Here is a 19,782-nt window from a genome sequence, read left to right on the forward strand (position 1 = left end):
AGAATAGAATGGACTTTATTGTCATTATATTTGCATATAACGAGATTAAGGACTCCAACTTAAAGTGCGGTAATGGGAACAAATATGGGGTAAAAATAAATAAATAATAAAATAAAATAAATTACACAACAGGCAATAATGAAAAAAGCTAACAATTGAAATAAACAGACTACTATCCAATAAAATGAATAAGCAATCCTGTACAATATACAAAACACTATAAAAATACAAAATACTGTACAATATACAGAACAAGACAAGAGTACCGGAGTAATAAATAACAATCAGTATCGGACGTATGGCACTCGGAGGGTAATATTGCACAGTAGGGTATATATACTATAGGTAGCAATGATGATCAATTTATTTGTGTGAAGCATTTTTTATATTATTTGAATGCATTTGTAGAATTTTGAATATTTTGACGTTGTAGAGTAATAATATTACAGCTTTACTCCAAAAAGGAATGGATACTTTTTTTCCCCCTCAAAATTCTACACAAATACTCCATAATGACAATTAAAAAACATCCTGTATGAAAACCAACGTTCCTATTCAACTTGATGGAGCTTGAGAGGTGCTGCAAAGAGGAATGGGCGGAACTGCCCAAAGATAGGTGTGCCAAGCTGGTGGCATCATATTCAAAAAGACTTAAGGCTGTCATTGCTGCCAAAGGTGCATCATCAATGTATTGAGCAAAGGCTGTGAATATATCAGTGGTGTACCATCAGGGCCAGCAAGGCCTTCTCTGCTGGCCTAACATAACCAGAAATCATGATCATGATTAAAGATATGTCATTTTTAATTTACTTTCCCTTAATATCTAAAAGTATTCATATTCTCTTCATGTCATATTATTAAAGTTAAAGTACCAATGATTGTCACTAGAGATGTTCGATAATATCGGCCTGCCGATATTATCGGCCGATAAATGCTTTAAAATGTAATATCGGAAATTATCGGTATCGTTTTTTTTTTATTATCGGTATCGTTTTTTATTATTTTTTATTTTTTTATTAATTCAACATAAAAAACACAAGATACACTCACAATTAGTGCACCAACCCAAAAAAAACCTCCCTCCCCCATTATTAATATTCTGGTTCCTAAATTATATATCAATATATATCAATACAGTCTGCAAGGGATACAGTCCGTAAGCACACATGATTGTGCCTGCTGCTGGTCCACTAATAGAACTAACCTTTAACAGTTAATTTGACTAATTTTCATTAATTACTCGTTTCTATGTAGCTATTTTTATATTGTTTTACTTTCTTTTTTATTCAAGAATTTTTTTTAAATGTATTTATCTTATTTTATTTTTATTTTTTTAAAAGGACCTCATCTTCACCATACCTGGTTGTCCAAATTAGGCATAACAATGTGTTAATTCCACAACTGTATATATCGGTATCGGTTGATATCGGTATCGGTAATTAAAAGTTGGACAATATCGGAATATCGGATATCGGCAAAAAAGCCATTATCGGACATCCCTAATTGTCACACACACACACTAGGTGTGGTGAAATTTGTCCTCTGAATCTGACCCATCCCCTTGTTCACCCACTGGGAGGTGAGGGGAGCAGTGAGCAGCAGCGGTGGCCACGCTTGGGAATCATTTTGGTAATTTAACCCCCAATTCCAACCCTTGATGCTGAGTGCCAAGCCGGGAGGTAATGGGTCCCATTTTTATAGTCTTTGGTATGACTCGGCCGGGGTTTGAACTCACAACCTACTGATCTCAGGGCGGACACTCTAACCACTAGGCCGCTGAGTAGAATATTATCAATCAATCAATCAATCAATTCCTTTTATTGTCATTGTCATAATAACACTTAAAGTCATACATGTCAACGAGATTTTGTTTGAGCTTTGTCCAGCGGCATAGAAACTGCATTGATGTGCAGGTTGACCATAGTTTACATTTTAGCATTGTCAGGAAGATCGCGATAAGAGAGACGTGGGGGTGGGAACAGTCAGATGTCTGATGGGTGTTACGTTGATGTTGCAGCAATGCAATGTTCAGAGCACAATTATTGAGGTGGTGAAGAGTGAGGTAATAAGATGGTCCGGGGCAGCAAAGGGGCAGGCTGTTCATTTAGCAGTCTCACAGCCTGGGGATACAGACTGTGAGACATTCTGGTGGTCCTGGCGCGAATCGATCTATACCTCCTTCCAGAGGGTAGCAGGTTGAAGAGGCCATGTGCTGGGTGGTATCTGTCCTTCAGGATGTTGTGTACTCGCTTTAGGCAGCGAGTTGTGTACATGGCACTCATCTCTGGGAGTATCGTCCTTGTAATTTTCCCCACCGCTTTAACCACTCGCTGGAGGGCCTGTTGGTTCGCTTTAGTGCAGCTAGCAAACCTCACTAAAAAGCCGTAAGTGAGGACACTGCTGATGGCACAGTTGTAAAAGTTTACCATTGATTTCTGCGGAACGTTTGCTCATTCCAGTGCTGTTGTTTTTAGGTTATGGCGTTTGTATCCAATCAGAATTTAGCTAGCTTATGTTGCTAGGCTGTACGAAATCTGCCCCGGGGCCTTCAGAATCAACAATGTCTGTGCACTGTAAGTGAACGGGCACACACAGTTGATAGATAATTGCAAAAGCCAATCAGATCACGAGTTGTTGACAGTAGCCTATCTAGGTAGCCTGATGTTAACGAGACTGTGATTGGATACTCACTTGTCATTCCAAAGTGAGTATCACAAGTTGCAATTTAGCAGGAAGCTAAATTGTTAAGCTAAAGTGTTGCGCCGTAGCAATATCGCGCTAGCAGAGAAATCACCAATACTCACTTTTTTAACCCACTTAGAAGGAGAACAAAATGTTGATTAGGTGGCAGATATATATTTGCAAGGCCATTTTCAAGAAGGATATTTTAAAGGGGAACATTATCACAATTTCAGAAGGGTTAAAACCATTAAAAATCAGTTCCCAGTGGCTTATTTTACTTTTCGAAGTTTTTTTCAAAATTTTACCCATCACGCAATATCCCTAAAAAAAAAAGCTTCAAAGTGCCTGATTTTAACCATCGTTATATACACCCGTCCATTTTCCTGTGACGTCACATAGTGATGCCAACACAGATAAACATGACGCATAGAACAGCAAGCTATAGCGACATTAGCTCGGATTCAGACTCGGATTTCAGCGGCTTAAGCGATTCAACAGATTACGCATGTATTGAAACGGATGGTTGTAGTGTGCAGGCAGGTAGCGAAAACGAAATTGAAGAAGAAGCTGAAGCTATTGAGCCATATCGGTTTGAACCGTATGCAAGCGAAACCGACGAAAACGACACGACAGCCAGCGACACGGGAGAAAGCGAGGACGAATTCGGCGATCACCTTCTAACCAACGATTGGTATGTGTTTGTTTGGCATTAAAGGAAACTAACAACTATGAACTAGGTTTACAGCATATGAAATACATTTGGCAACAACATGCACTTTGAGAGTGCAGACAGCCCAATTTTCATCAATTAATATATCCTGTAGACATACCCTCATCCGCTCTCTTTTCCTGAAAGCTGATCTGTCCAGTTTTGGAGTTGATGTCAGCAGGCCAGGGAAGCTAGGGTCGATATTCTTCTCTTGATCTTCTTCGGTGGCATAAGGGACGGTGTGAGCCAAGACATCCAGGGGGTTTAGCTCGCTCGTCTGCGGGAACAAACTGCCGCCATTGCTTGCCGTGCTACCGAGGCCCTTTGTCCCTGAATTGCTCACACACTCCGGCAGATTCAATGGGGGTCTGGCGGCAGATTTCTTTGACTTTATCGTTGGAAATGCATCTGCTTTGAGTGTCGCAGGATATCCACACATTCTTGCCATCTCTGTCGTAGCATAGCTTTCGTCGGTAAAGTGTGCGGAACAAACGTCCAATTTCTTGCCACTTTCGCATCTTTGGGCCACTGGTGCAACTTGAATCCGTCCCTGTTCGTGTTGTTACACCCTCCGACAACACACCGACGAGGCATGATGTCTTCAAGGTACGGAAAACAGTCGAAAAAACGGAAAATAACAGAGCTGATTTGACTCGGTGTTTGAGAAAATGGCGGATTGCTTCCCGATGTTGTGACGTCATCGCTCCGAGAGCGAATATTAGAAAGGCGTTTAATTCGCCAAAATTCACCCATTTAGAGTTCGGAAATCGGTTAAAAAATATATGGTCTTTTTTTCTGCAACATCAAGGTATATATTGACGCTTACATAGGTCTGGTGATAATGTTCCCCTTTAAGAAAAACTACATCTTGTGAGACGACATCAGCCAACCCCGGAAGCTCGCTGCGCTGTCTCGGCGATGAAATGGGGAAATGCCCGCCACTTCCACTCAAATTTCCAACTACGAGTGGTACCACTGGCTTATACGGCGTTGAATGGGTGCTACAAATTGTCAGTTCAATGTTCACGTTTAATGTTTTTTTTACAATTTTAATTTTGACAGTACCACAAAAGATTTGTTTTAATTGCTGATGTGGGTTTATTGATTTTTAAACGCGCCAGAAAATAGCCTGTTTTGTACACTGTTGAGGTAATTCAATGCGCAGTAGTGCGTAAATATGTTTCTGTATAAGATTTCTCCAGCAATGGTCATGTCGTGACATAAATGATGGTATTTTGAGAGGTAATCATTGAAGTCGGACATCACTGAAGGCCTAGGTGGGAAACGCACGGCCCGCCACTGGAATATGTACATGTGATTTCTTTGTTTTTTATTTTTAATACATTTGCAAATAATTATTTAAAAAACTTTTGAAAATTGTAATTATGGGGTATTGTCTGTAGAATATTGAGGCCAAAAATGAATTTATTATATTTTGGAATAAGGCTGTAACATAACAAAATGTGGAAAAAGTGAAATGTTGTGAGTACTTTCCGGATGCACTGTATGTAGTTGTTGTAGCTACTCGTGGTGTCGCTGCTGTGCTTGCCAGCAGCATCTGATCTCCTAAAGATGATAATTTTACTGCTTTAATAGTGCCAACTACTAGGTGTCAGATAGTTACTATATGTTGAGTCATCAAGCTGCTAATCAAGTCAGGTAATGGTTTAGTTGCTATTGGTTAAATAAGTAACTGTTGAGGGCTAAACAAAAAAAAAGTTGTGTTCTGTTGTTGTCACATTTCTGCTTCACATAGAACCAGTAAACTCATTGTTTGTCCCGACAGCTCAGCTACAGTCCCGTGTCTTCTGGGATGACGCTGTGATGAGCCAGGATGAGCGCCGAGCCCCTCTTGAAGGAGACGCTGATCAAGCGTTCGCAGCAAAAGAGGAGGACATCTCCGCTCAACTACAAGGAGAGGCTGTTTGTCCTCACCAAGAGCAGCCTGAGCTACTATGACGGCAGGGCAGAGGTCATGACTTTTTCTTTATTTCACAGTCACATACGTTAAGAGTAGTAGCTCAACTTACGAGCTTAATTGGTTCTGTGACGCCGCTCTTGAATCAAAACACTTGTATCTGAAATAAAGTGGAATCAATTTCATCAGTGCTTGGCTCTCCCAGAACAGCACAATTTTAACATGTAACATGCCCTTTAAAAAGAAATACAAACATTTAGATACAAAATATTGTGTGAAACTATCCCATCCATCCATTTTCTACCGCTTGTCCCTTTCGGGGTCGCGGGCGGTGCTGGAGCCTATCTCAGCTGCATTCGGGCTGAAGGCGGGGTAGACCCTGGACACTAATACAATAGAAGTAACTACTCACAACTACGGTATAGTTTTATAAAGTAGTGTAATAATAATTTACAGGACTTACCTTGGACTTATACGAAATCTCCTTCTAGCTGCTTCTCCGTCAAATACACCATCAGCAGCCTCTCCGTATTTCAATGGATACATTTTCATTGTTTGGAAATTATTTAGACATTCTTGGCTGGTGTTAGACTTATTCTGCTTCAGTATGGTGCAGAATATCAGTGAAACGCTCAAATTTATATCCGTGAATATCATACATTTCTTTTTCCCAGCACTGTCCTTCACATCCACTTTCTTCGCTCTCATGGTTGGAAAACAAAGTTATGTCCATCCCTAGCGAGTAAAACCAGATGTTTTGGGCGGCTCTTACGGGGTTCTCTGTGACATTTTCTAATCTACACCAACTAATGGCGGGGATGTTCGGAACTCAAACATTTGCTCACGGACAGCAGTCAGCTCTTTTTTTCCCCAAACACTCTTAAGTTGAGGTACCAGTGCATGAACTTTAAGTTGTCTTTTGCAGAAAAAGTATTGCAGAGGCTCCATCCAGCTGAGTCGCATCAGGTGTGTGGAGATCGTCAAAGATGTTGGGGGGATCAACCCCTGCCATTATAAATACCCCTTCCAGGTACGCACAATCACAAGGCAAAAAAAGGCTAAAAGGCAGCTTATGTAAACTCATAAAATGTACATGTGCATAGGTGGTGCACGACACCAACACACTCTATGTGTTCACACCGAGCCAGGAGAGCAGGACGTTATGGATTCAGCACATTAAAGAGGGTCAGTTTGCTTGAACCACTAGGTGGTGCTAACACAGCTACAGTGCAGACCTGTGTGCACTGCAAAAACTGAAATCTAAGTAAGATTAAATATCTCAAATAAGGGTGATATTTGCTTATTTTCTGTCTGATAAGTTAATTCTTCTCACTAAGCTGATTTTATGTTCGAGTGTTTTACTTGTTTTAAGGGTTTTGGTCCTAAATGATCTCAGTAAGATATTACAGCTTGTTGCTGAGATTTGATGACCTATATCAGTGGTTCTCAAATGGGGGTACGCGTACCCCTGGGGGTACTTGAAGGTATGCCAAGGGGTACGTGAGATTTTTTTTAAATGTCTGTCAAGAAGAACTGTGAAAAGAAATGCAACAATGCAATATTCAGTGTTGACAGCTAGATTTTTTGTTGACATGTTCCATAAATATTGATGTTAAAGATTTCTTTTTTTGTGAAGAAATGTTTAGAATTAAGTTCATGAATCCAGATGGATCTCTATTACAATCCCCAAAGAGGGCACTTTAAGTTGATGGTTACTTCTATGTGTAGAAATCTTTATTTATAATTGAATCACTTGTTTATTTTTCAACAAGTTTTTAGTTATTTTTATATCTTTTTTCCAAAAAGTTCAAGAAAGACCACTACAAATGAACAATATTTTGCACTGTTATACAATTTAATAAATCATAAACTGATGACATAGTGCCGTATTTTACTTCTTTATCTCTTTTTTTTCAACCAAAAATGCTTTGCTATGATTAGGGGGTACTTGAAATAAAAAAAAAATTCACAGGGGGTACATCACTGAAAAAAGGTTGAGAACCACTGACCTATATTGAGCAAAACATGTCACCCACATATGCGGTCCTCTCCAAGGTTTCTCATAGTCATTCACATCGACGTCCCATCGGGGTTGTGGGTTTTTCCTTGCCCTTATGTGGGCTCTGTACCGCGGATGTCGTTGTGGCTTGTGCAGCCCTTTGAGACACTTGTGATTTAGGGCTATATAAATATACATTGATTGATTGATTGATTGATTGATTTTTGGGTTCATTGAGGTTAGCTAATTTCACTTGTTTTGGAAAGTCTTGACAAGTCAAATTTTCTTGTTCTATCGGCAGATAATTTTGCTTAGTTCAAATAAAATACCCCTAATTTTTGTATTTTTTTTCTTGTTTTTGAACACTGACTTTTTGCAGTGTGTGTGTGTGTGTGCGCGCCCTCAGAGATCCGAGACAACCAGGAGATCCTGACCAAGTTCCACCCTCAGTTCTGGTGTGAGGGGGCGTGGCTCTGCTGCCGCCAGGAGGAGAAGCAGGCCCCTGGTTGCGAAGAGTACAACCTTTTCGGGGATGGTACGGATGCGTGCGTTTATTTAAGTGTTGCACAAAAAAGTTCAGAGGTCAAAAGTTCATTGCAATGCTGTTGGTTTCTATTCCCCTTTTCTAGCTTCCAGGAAGCCGCTACCCCCGATTCCCGCAGAGGAAGGCAAAGATGGGAGGGTAACCGCTAACACACACACACACACGCACAGTCAGTGATGGGCAGTAACAAGCTACATGTGGCTAAGCTATGTAGCTTAGCTACATTTCCCAGTAGCTAAGTAGACAATTGTAGCTTGTAGCTTACATCAAAGCTACAAGCTACAAAGAGAGAAAATGGACTGCGAATCAGGCCAAAAAAAAAAAAAAGGAGAAAATACAATGACCTGGATGAATGAGAACATCCATCCATACATACAGAGAAAATCCATGATGATTGGTTGGTGTTCGTTTATTGAGTCACAATTGCCTAAGGTTAGGTCAAAACATTATGGACTGGCCAATCAGAGGCAAGATAAGGCGGGTCATCGAAACCACGAAGCAAAATCGTAACAGACACGCACTCATGATACATGGCGATGAGGGAGTCCGAGACAGAGGGACGCTTCAAGCTGACCATTTAAAAAAAAAAAGAAATGTACTGGAAAAGTCAGAGGGATTCTTTCCCGCAGATTAGATTTTTCCTTTAGTGATGAAGATGACGTGCAGGAAACCCACACATGTGTGCGTCCTTGGCCATATTTAGACAAAAGTATGCGTTTAGAGAAAACAATGCCCAAAACCTTAGTTTGTAGTTGTTTACTCCGTAAACCAAAATCATAACTGCTCTCTTCATCTAAGACGTCCAACACAAATTTAGGAATACAAAATTAAGGTGAGTTGAGTTCATGAAAAGTTTTACTGCACATAACCATTACCAACTGTTCCCAAACAATACACAAGTCATTGTGTTGTGTTCTTTTTTGTCAATATATCGCTAGATGCTGTTTTTTTTACTACAGGGCTGAGAAAATTAATACAATTATAGGGGTGGGCCAAAGAAAATGCAAACTAAAATAAATACATACAGTGCGGTGCGGAGACCCTTGTAGGTAGTTGTTATTGGGTCCATTTGTCCACTCCCGGGTACATTAACATTGCATGTCATACTGGGGATCATATATATACACATATAATATGTATATATACATAAACATGTGTATGTATATATATATATATATACATCCATCCATCCATCCATCTTCTTCCGCTTATCCGAAGTCGGGTCGCAGTGGCAGCAGCCTAAGCAGGGAAGGCCTAACTTCCCTCTCCCCAACCACTTTGTTCATATATATACATACAGATATATACACACACACACACACACACACATACATACATACATATATATATATATATATATATATACACACACACGATTTGATATAGCAAAGTACTTTTGCCATGTAGCTTGTAGTGTCGCTTGTTACAATTCTCTTGGGATAGCTTCCTCTATAGCTTAGCTACATTTAATGGAGAGTAACCTGAAGCTTAGTTTAATGCATTTTCCAAGTAACTTGCCCATCACTACCTACAGTACACGCACGCACACACACACACACACACACACACACACTCGCAGTCTAACTCTGCCGTTCCTCCACAGTGCCAGCGGATGCTTCCTCCCGAGGTGGATGAGGAAGATGGCGACGCTCTGGAGGAGATCGTGGTGGCACTGTATGACTTTGCGGGCAGCGAGCCGCACGACCTGCAGCTGGTCCAAGGAGGCGAGTATGTGATCGTGGAGCGCTGCGACCTCAACTGGTTCAAAGCACGCAACCAGCAAGGGTACGACTTAACACATACAGTGCCATATAGTGTCTCATAGTGAGTATGTTGCAGGTCCCAGGTAGCCAGGACAAGCAGTCAGATAATATTGTCCTGTTATACAGGAGGAAAAAAAGCACACAGACCGTTTCAGTTGGTCACAGACTGGTCGCTCTCGTCAGAATTTACAAATCCACAATTCACTTAATTTCCCATATATTTTGTCACTTTGTATTATCATGTCAATGTCTTTTACTTTATCTTCATCTCTATTTTCATTAAAACACTCAATAAACTATCATTAAACTGTTACTGTATCACTGGAGTTATAATTACCATAACAATACTGTATGCCTTTGCCATATATTTTCACATATCCACATCATCACTCCAAAACATACAATATAGTGCTCAATTAGACATTATTTCACTGTCTTGTCTTTCTCAGGAATATTCACCTTTAACTTAATGCACAATTTAGCAACATTCATTTAAATACTTTACTTTTCTTCATATTCTTCTTCTTATATAGCAGCTTTAAGTTACTGTACTTGAAATGTTCATTGACCATTCCTGAGAGCTTAACTTATATAACCATGTCTAAACATAACAAAATAGCATGTAAAACCTATTTCAGAACACACACATTATACAAATATACATATGAAATCAATAAGAAAACGGGAGCTCTAATTTGGGGAGTCTGAATTAGGATCAGAAGTTCCTATATAAACATTGCGCACTCACGTCGCCATTTTGTATTGATTAATACAGCTGTACACCGGATTCATTCACAAATACAAACTACAACTCACAAACACTTTAGAGTTAGGCTCCACCATCACAATGTGTACCCAAACTTAGAAAAAAAACATGGATATTATTCAGTGAGTTGTTTTACCAAAACTAACCTGTTATACAGGAGGAAAAAAAGCACACAGAACGTTTCAGTTGGTCACAGACTGGTCGCTCTCGTCAGAATGACAAGACACTTCCGGTCTGTAGGTGATCGCATTCAATTAGGAAGAAACGCCCTGCTGCCCCCTACTGACCAACGTGAATATTGATAAATGTGGAATGACAGCTCCAAAAACGAATTCAAACCATAAAATAAAATAAATATATCAACACAAAAATGTGACACATTATGGGTGGGTCACACGCTCCCCGACAAAGAAAATGACTCCCGGCATTCAAAACAAAATACTCTTTTCAATACACTTTTTTTTTTTCTAATCAAAACTTGTATGTTAGTATGCAAAGGAAGGTACAATGTATGGCATCATGACGGTGTATGGCAGTGTTGGGTATAGTGTGGGATAGGGTGGGTAATGTGGTGTTGGGCCTGACTGTATTCCCCATGCTGGCAATGTCTGCGGCCCACAAAGTCCAATATTGTTGACTGACCCAATTGACTGGTAGGATGGCTGACCAAGAGACTCGTAAGTCAGTGTCCTGGGTGGTCTCCTGACTCGCACTGGTCTCCTGACTGAACCACACTGAGAGGAAGTAGGACTGTCCTGGTTAGTGTCATATCTGGGTTGGCAATGTTCATTTTCAGCATTCTGTTCATATTCATGTTCACTGGATTGTTCTTGCTCCATCAGTTCAGGTTCCTCTGCTGTGAAGCTGGGAGGCTGTCTGTGCTCTCCTGCTTGTGTGGTCATCCTTGCTTGTTCATGTAAGGATGGAGAAGTAACATGGTTTCTATTAGGCACATGGGTGGTTGTTATATTTGACCTTTGTGACTCGGCTGGCCTTGATACTCTGAGCCAGTACTGTGGTCTTGGGCCATCTTCATCAGAGTCAGATGAAGCGCTGCTTTGGAATGTCTCTCTCTCTGCATTCCTTTCAACCTGACTCCTATTCCTTTGTCTCTCTTTAGTCGGTGCTTGGTTCTTTGACTGTTCAGCCACACTCACAGGTAAGTCGTTTACAAGGTGGAGGAGATTCCTATGTAGAGTACGGACTTTGCCACCACCTGTCTCTGGAGACACTTTGTAAACAGGGCTGTCATTTATTTGTTCCTTAACAATGTTTACCGTTTGTTCCCAGTAGGACCTGAGCTTTCCTGGGCCTCCTCTCTCACTCATGTTGCGAACTAAAACCCTGTCACCAGGCTGTAGAACAATCCCCTTCACATGAAGGTCATATCGTCTCTTGCCTCGTGCACTGGACTGCTGACTGTTCTTAGATGCAATGCGGTAGGCCTCTTTCATTCTCACAGCCCATTTGTCGGCGTACCCTTGGGGTGTTTCACCCTCCTCTTCAGAGGACAGACCAAAGAGCAGATCAACAGGGAGGCGGGGGTGGCGCCCAAACATGAGGTAGTGAGGTGAGAAACCTGTGGCCTCGTGTCTAGTGCAGTTGTATGCGTGCACCACCTGTGGTAAATGATCCTTCCAGTTGCTCTTTTTCTCCTCTTGCAGTGTTCTCAACATCTGAAGCAACGTCCGATTGAATCTCTCGGCAGGGTTTCCCTGTGGATGGTACGGGGTTGTCCTAGAGTGTCCCACCCCAGACAGTTGCTGAAGGGTCTTAAACAGGGAGTTCTCGAACTCTCTGCCTTGATCATGGTGCAATTTGGATAAAAAACCAAACCGAGGGATGAAGTCATTAAATATTTTCTCTGCAGCTGTTCTGCCTGACTTGTTTCGTGTTGGATATGCTTGGGCAAATCTGGTGAAGTGGTCTATGACTACTAAGATGTATTCGTATCCACCCTTGCTTTGCTCCAAGTGCATGTAATCGATAGACACAAGCTCAAGAGGTGCACTGGTCGTGATACTGCCCATTGGTGCTCTATCATGGACCACAGGTTTCTTTTTCTTGATACAGGGGCACTGTTTTGTGACATAAACCTCAATGTCCTTTTTCATGAAGGGCCAATAGAAACGATCTCTTGCCAGCCCAATGACTCGCTCTGATCCTAGATGAGCCATGTCATCATGGAGATGCTTCATTACAAGGGGCCGATATTCAGAAGGTAGGACAAGCTGCTGTCGACCCCCTGCACTCCTGTACAGTAGGCCACATTCCATATACAGTTTACCCCACTCATGCATGAGTCTTTTCACAGGGCCACCTGCTTTCTTCCTGTCCTCATTTGTCAGTGCTGTTTTTGTCTGTTTCAGCTTGATTATCTCACTGATGGCTGCATCCTGCCTCTGAGATCTGATTAGTTCACTTTGGCTGATGGTCGGTACTGGGGACTTAACTTGAGACTCTGAACTTTGGGCCAGGTTAAGAGAAGCAACATAGGCAATGTCATACCTTTTTGCAGCCTCACTTCCTTCCCAAGTAGCATGTATTGCATCTCTGTCGAGCTCTTCAGTACACTCCTCAACAAAACGGTTTATGTCCAGTGGGAGACGAGACAGTGTGTCAGCATCCACATTGACTTTTCCTGGCCTGTACTTTAGGTTGAATCTGAAGTCAGCAAGCTCTCCAACCCATCTGTAGCCTGTGGCGTTCAGCTTTGCAGTACTCATCACGTATGTTAGTGGATTATTGTCTGTATACACTGTGAAGGATGGGGCGTAAAACAGATAATCCCTGAATTTTTCACATACCGCCCACTTTAAGGCTAAGAACTCCAGCTTTCCAGAGTGAAAGTTATAGTTCTTTTCAGCGGGGGTCAATATCCTTGAACCATATGCAATGACTTTCAGCTTTCCACTCTGTCGCTGTTACAAGACTGCACAGAGTCCCTGCTGACAGGCGTCTGTGTGTAGTGTAAAGGGAAGTTCAAAGTCAGGGTATGCTAGTGTAGGTGGGTGTGACAGGACGTTAATGAGCTGCTCGAGGATGGTCTGGTGACAATCAGTCCACTGTATGGGGGTCTTTGAAGGCAACTGTGCTCCTTTACCTTTCTTTATCTTCCCCTGTGTTGCATCAGGATTTCCTTTCACTTGTAGCAGCCCATATATTGGCTTAGCGATGCGGGAGAAATCTTGAATGTACATCCTATAGTAACTCAGAAAACCTAACAGTTTACGGACATCCCCCACTGTAGTGGGTCTTTTCTCCCTCAGTGACATTACAGCCTCGATGTCTTTTGGGTCTATTCTCACCCCATTAGCTGACACTAACCTCCCCACATACCTGACCTCTGGTTTGAACAACTCACATTTTGTGGGTCGCAGCTTGACTCCATAACGTTGCAGGGCTCTCAGGACACGACGCATTGCATCGACATGATCAGCAAAGGTCTTGGAGTAGCAGAGGATGTCGTCAAGGTAAGGAATACAGCAGTCGTCACGCAAGGTGACAAGCATCTCCTCCATGCTGCGTTGGAAAGCAGCAGGGGCATTGCTGAGACCAAACGGTATTCTCACCCACTCATATAGACCCCAAGGCGATATGAAGGCTGTCATGTGGCGGGATCCTTCAGCTATGTAGCCCTGATGATAGGCTTTGCCTTGGTCAAGAATGGTGAACCAGCTGTGGCCGCCCAGGGTGTCCAAGAGATCCTGGATGCGAGGCAGTGGGTGGCGATCTGGCACTGTTTTCTGGTTCAACTGCCTGTAATCAATACACAATCTTAGAGATCCATCACGTTTTCTGACACAGACAACAGGTGCTGCAAAGGGTGATTTTGACTTGACGATCCAGCCCTTTGCAAGCAGCTCTTGGATGTACTGTTTGACCTCTTGATAGAGTGGTTTGGGAATGGATGAATATGTTTTTTGGACTGGAATGTCATCTTTCAGACTGATGGTCATATGGAGGGTTGGGATGTTCCCAATGTCACCATCATTGCGAGCAAAAGCTCCTGATTCCTCCATCAACATTTGTTTCACCTCCTCTTGTTGATCATCTGTCAGATGACTGACATCCACTGGTGGGTGCCACAGGTCTGCAGTGGGTGGGACCTGATTAGAATTGGGGGGAGGTGAGGAGTCAACAGTGTTAACATGAATACTCTTATGGTCACTGTGGGGACTGTCTGTCTCTATGACTTTGTCAATGGGCTCAATGATGCCTAGAACTGTGAAGCTTGGCAAGGTCACATCATGTTGGGAGTGGTTTGACACTGGAACTTTAATGAAACAACTGTCTGTCTGGTGAATCTCCATTAAGCCTGCTCCAATGCTCAATGACTCCAGCTGTACACTGTCAAGGTTGGGTTCAAACAACACAAATGACTCTGAGGGGTTGATATTGGCTGGAACCCTGCACTTAATGTGAACTACCTGACCTGAACAAATTGTGACCTCTTTGAAACCCACTTTTACAGCAGCATTTTCCTCTTTTGGGGAGTTCTGAGTCCGAATAAAACTCACTATGGCCCCAGCACTAACATCATCAATCTCCATGGCACCTGCAAGGAGGTTAGACAGAATGGACATGAGTTTAGGCCGGCCTTCATTACTCTTAATGAGTTCTTGGATTACATTAAAACCAACTAATGGTCTGTCTAGTTTCAGGCAACTCACTAGGAAGGGTACACGGATGGATAAGTCTGGATCATCATTGCCTTGCAGGTTTACCACCACTTCAACCCATCCGTCGTAAGGCACTTCATCACCCGTGACTGCCGAAACATTCAGCTCATTGTCCAGTAGCTCACAGAGAGGTCGAATATCTTGGCTAGGTAGATACTTGTTCTTCCACGTGCGGTCAATTAGGCTCACATTGGCTCCTGTGTCCAGCAGGACAGTGACAGCGTAGCCACCCATACTACATTTCAGCAGGGATTTGCGGCCAATGAGTGGGGCTACTAGCTTGCATGGCTGTGAGGTATTTTGAGATTGTATTGTGTTGGCATCACTGATTTTAACTGGCTTTTGTTTTAGGCCTGTTTGGGGTTGGGACATGGGTGCAGGAGCGGTCAAAGGTTGTCCCTCTGTCTTGACCGCACCCCGTTTCCCGACAGTTTCTGTTTCTTCAAGCACCCAACTGCACGATGGCCTTCTTCTCCGCATGCAAAGCAGTGGTTGCAATTTGGATTGGACTGGGCGACACATTGTGTGCAGCCATAGGGTCTCTGTGTCTTTCTCTCAGTTCTGGGCTTTTCAGGGTCACAGTAAGAGGTTGGTGTACAGCGCTGATCTGGTGCATGAGCCTGTGTGACCAGCTGTTTCAGGGTCTCCATTGCCTGGGTCAATGCTTCAACCTGGGAGCTAAGTCTCTGTATTGTGTCATCTTTATTAACAGTGTTGACTTTTACCTCACTCTTAACTTTCTCCTCAGGTTCAGCCTGGGTGCTATGGGCCTGACTTACTTTGCGGGCAGAGCTGCGACCAAATCTGCGCTTTCTCTCACTTTCCTCTGTGGTGGTCTTTATCACCTGTCGCAGCAAAGCTTCATCAGATACTGTTGGGTCACCAAGGAGAGGCTTGAGCTCACGCCTGACATCATCATACTTCTCTCCTATTCCCTGACATAATGTGTTCAAGAATATGCACTGTATTGTGGAGGTATCATACTTAACTACTGAGCTTGTTTGTTTAGTAGTGAACATAATCTTTTGTTTGAGGCCAATCATTCTATACAAGAATTGCTGTGGTGTCTCATTTTCATATTGCTTGGCACACATCAAGTCCTGGAAGAGCTCTGTGCATCCCTTCTCACCTAGGTGTGACTGGAGGAAGCTTTTGAGTTCTGTGACAGTCAGGTCGTCTTTGTTTGTCAACATATCTCTGAAGTTGCCAGGTTTGATTGTACGGAGCACCCCTCTAATGACCTCACCCTCAGTGTGTTTCTCTCTGAGACCTTCATCTATTTGTTTGCATAAGCTGTTGTAGCTGAGGTCAGATGTAGTGTCACTTATTTGGCCCCCATGTATCCTGTACTCTTTTCGCTGGAGATAAGCAAGATCTTGTAGGGAGACCAACCTCTCTGAGGTTTGGCGTGGTGTGGGTTCAATATCACTATGGTGACGTGGCTGGCTGCCAACTTGTGCTGGGGTTCTTTGAGTCATTAGGGGGTCATTTGCATCATGGTTGTTCAGGTGTGGGTCAGTTGTGGTTGTCAGGCCAGAAGATGTGATGGGAGTCACACATTCCTGTAACTTCCTGCCTAGTTCTTCATACATGGCTTGTAGCTGCTTCATATCTGGTGTGGTTGTGTGGGTGTGTGTACTGGGGTTAGTGTGTGGATATGTAGTATCACCTGAGCGTGTGGGTGGTGCATTTGAACAAGATGGCTCATCATTTGAAACAAAAACAGGCAATTCAAAACAATCACGTTTTTTGATAACCTTCAATATTACATCATTCAATATCATCAAACGACCAATACCCTCATCATTAGAATTAAACAGATCATCAGATTGCATAAAGGAAAGGATATGGTCGATGCAGCTTTCTTCATCGGTTAAGCTCAGCTCATCTGTGCCTGGATGATCAATTCGGATGGACATCGCAACCTCATAGGCTTCGGTGCCTGAGAGATGGTATAGTTGCTTTTTGATGCTCCATAAGAGTTCTTTTCGTTCTTCAGACATGGCCTTAGCTGCAGTGATGACACCTTGCTTCTGTCGTCGCTCTGCGGCCACTTCACCTCGCCTCTGTAGTCGCACTAAGTCACTGTAGTCGCACTGCAGTCTTTGTAGTCGCACTGCAGTCTCTGTAGTCGCTTTGGCTCTATGGTCGCACGTCACCTCTGTACTGAAGTCGTACTGCAGTCAGGCCACCTCTGCACTGTAGTTGTCCTGCAGTCGCGCCACCTCTTCTCTGTAGCCGCACTGTAGACACACCACCTCTGCTCTGTCGCCGCACCGCAGACACGCCACCTCACTTCAGTAACGTGCAGTCACTCTGGCCTTACGGGTTCATATATATATATCACTGGATCAGCAACCGTCAAACCATCAATGGCGTTGCCGATTCCGGACGAGCCCCCAAATATCTGTTGCAGGTCCCAGGTAGCCAGGACAAGCAGTCAGATAATATTGTCCTGTTATACAGGAGGAAAAAAAGCACACAGAACGTTTCAGTTGGTCACAGACTGGTCGCTCTCGTCAGAATTTATTAACAGAATTTACAAATCCACAATTCACTTAATTTCCCATATATTTTGTCACTTTGTATTATCATGTCAATGTCTTTTACTTTATCTTCACCTCTATTTTCATCAAAACACTCAATAAACTATCATTAAACTGTTACTGTATCACTGGAGTTATAATTACCATAACAATACTGTATGCCTTTGCCATATATTTTCACAAATCCACATCATCACTCCAAAACATACAATATAGTGCTCAATTAGACATTATTTCACTGTCTTGTCTTTCTCAGGAATATTCACCTTTAACTTAATGCACAATTTAGCAACATTCATTTAAATACTTTACTTTTCTTCATATTCTTCTTCTTATATAGCAGCTTTAAGTTACTGTACTTGAAATGTTCATTGACCATTCCTGAGAGCTTAACTTATATAACCATGTCTAAACATAACAAAATAGCATGTAAAACCTATTTCAGAACACACACATTATACAAATATACATATGAAATCAATAAGAAAACGGGAGCTCTAATTTGGGGAGTCTGAATTAGGATAAGAAGTTCCTATATAAACATTGCGCACTCACGTCGCCATTTTGTATTGATTAATACAGCTGTACACCGGATTCATTCACAAATACAAACTACAACTCACAAACACTTTAGAGTTAGGCTCCACCATCACAATGTGTACCCAAACTTAGAAAAAAAACATGGATATTATTCAGTGAGTTGTTTTACCAAAACTAACCTGTTATACAGGAGGAAAAAAAGCACACAGAACGTTTCAGTTGGTCACAGACTGGTCGCTCTCGTCAGAATGACAAGACACTTCCGGTCTGTAGGTGATCGCATTCAATTAGGAAGAAACGCCCTACTGCCCCCTACTGACCAATGTGAATATTGATAAATGTGGAATGACAGCTCCAAAAACGAATTCAAACCATAAAATAAAATAAATATATCAACACAAAAATGTGACACATTATGGGTGGGTCACAAGTACACCCCCTTATCAATAAATTCTCTTAAAATGAGAAATTTATTAAATGATCAAAACTCATCATGTTATATTTTTGGGTAATATGGCAGTGATGATGATTCATTGTTTGTTTATATAACAACAACAAGGGCTTCACTACACATTTCGTGGCCTGTCCCCAGACCATGGCACAATAAGACATATGGGATAAAATCATTGCATGCATGTAAACTTGTGCAGCTTGAACAGATAAACAAGGTCTAATAAGCCTGAAACAGATAACATTTATTTTTATGGTCTGAGTCATTTTTATAATATGGCCATCAAATTTTAGCTTAGGGTCCAAAATAACACCCAAATATTTAAATTCCTTTACCTGCTCTATTTTATTTGAATTTCAATTAATGATTGTTTCTTCAAAGATAAACACATTGAGACTGTTTTGTTATAATTTAGCCGTTTAACCGTTATTTTGAAGCCATGTTGCTATTTCAGCAAGCTGTCTGTTTAGTATCTCTGAAGCCTGTTGAGGGGTGTCGGCTGCCACATGAATGATTGTATCATCTGCATACATTTAACAATAATAATATAATATTAAAATTATCATTGCGTTCAGAATGTTCTTCTTCTTTGCACATTGTAAACACTTAGTTTCCTTAAATTGGATCATATTAGTACTGTATTTTTCGGACTATAAGTCGCAGTTTTTTTCATAGTTTGGCCGGGGGTGCGACTTATACTCAGGAGCGACTTATGTGTGAAATTTTTAACACATTACCGTAAAATATCAAATAATATTATTTAGCTCATTCACGTAAGAGATTAGCCGTATAAGATTTCATGGGATTTAGCGATTAGGAGTGACAGATTGTTTGTTAAACGTATAGCATGTTCTATATGTTATAGTTATTTGAATGACTCTTACCATAATATGTTACGTTAACATACCAGGCACGTTCTCAGTTGGTTATTTATGCGTCATATAACGTACACTTATTCAGCCTGTTGTTCACTATTCTTTATTTATTTTGAATTGCCTTTCAAATGTCTATTCTTGGTGTTGGGTTTTATCAAATAAATTTCCCCCAAAAATGCGACTGATACTCCAGTGCGACTTATAGTCCGAAAAATACGGTACATTGATTCATTTATTTACTTGGTAGAAAATGGATGGATGGCATTCCATAATTTAATTGTACATACTGATATATTAAAGGTTTTAA

The 19,782-nt window shown here is 41.8% G+C and overlaps 1 protein-coding gene across 3 annotated transcripts in view; it reads left to right on the forward strand.

The window, feature by feature from the left end:
• tec (tec protein tyrosine kinase) overlaps positions 1–19,782 on the forward strand; it is a 35,928-nt gene that overhangs the window by 1,340 nt on the left and 14,806 nt on the right. For 2 of the 3 annotated variants that reach the window (XM_061960842.1, XM_061960843.1), the window contains exons 2-7: positions 5,178–5,363; positions 6,235–6,339; positions 6,413–6,494; positions 7,688–7,843; positions 7,938–7,990; positions 9,456–9,637. In XM_061960842.1, the coding sequence (XP_061816826.1) occupies positions 5,226–5,363; positions 6,235–6,339; positions 6,413–6,494; positions 7,688–7,843; positions 7,938–7,990; positions 9,456–9,637 (716 nt within the window). In that variant the 5' untranslated portion in view covers positions 5,178–5,225. The remainder of the gene's footprint in view (positions 1–5,177; positions 5,364–6,234; positions 6,340–6,412; positions 6,495–7,687; positions 7,844–7,937; positions 7,991–9,455; positions 9,638–19,782) is intronic. The other variant, XM_061960844.1, reaches the window with a different exon arrangement.

Source organism: Nerophis lumbriciformis, linkage group LG05, assembly GCF_033978685.3.
Source record: "Nerophis lumbriciformis linkage group LG05, RoL_Nlum_v2.1, whole genome shotgun sequence".
Classification (NCBI taxonomy): domain Eukaryota; kingdom Metazoa; phylum Chordata; class Actinopteri; order Syngnathiformes; family Syngnathidae; genus Nerophis; species Nerophis lumbriciformis.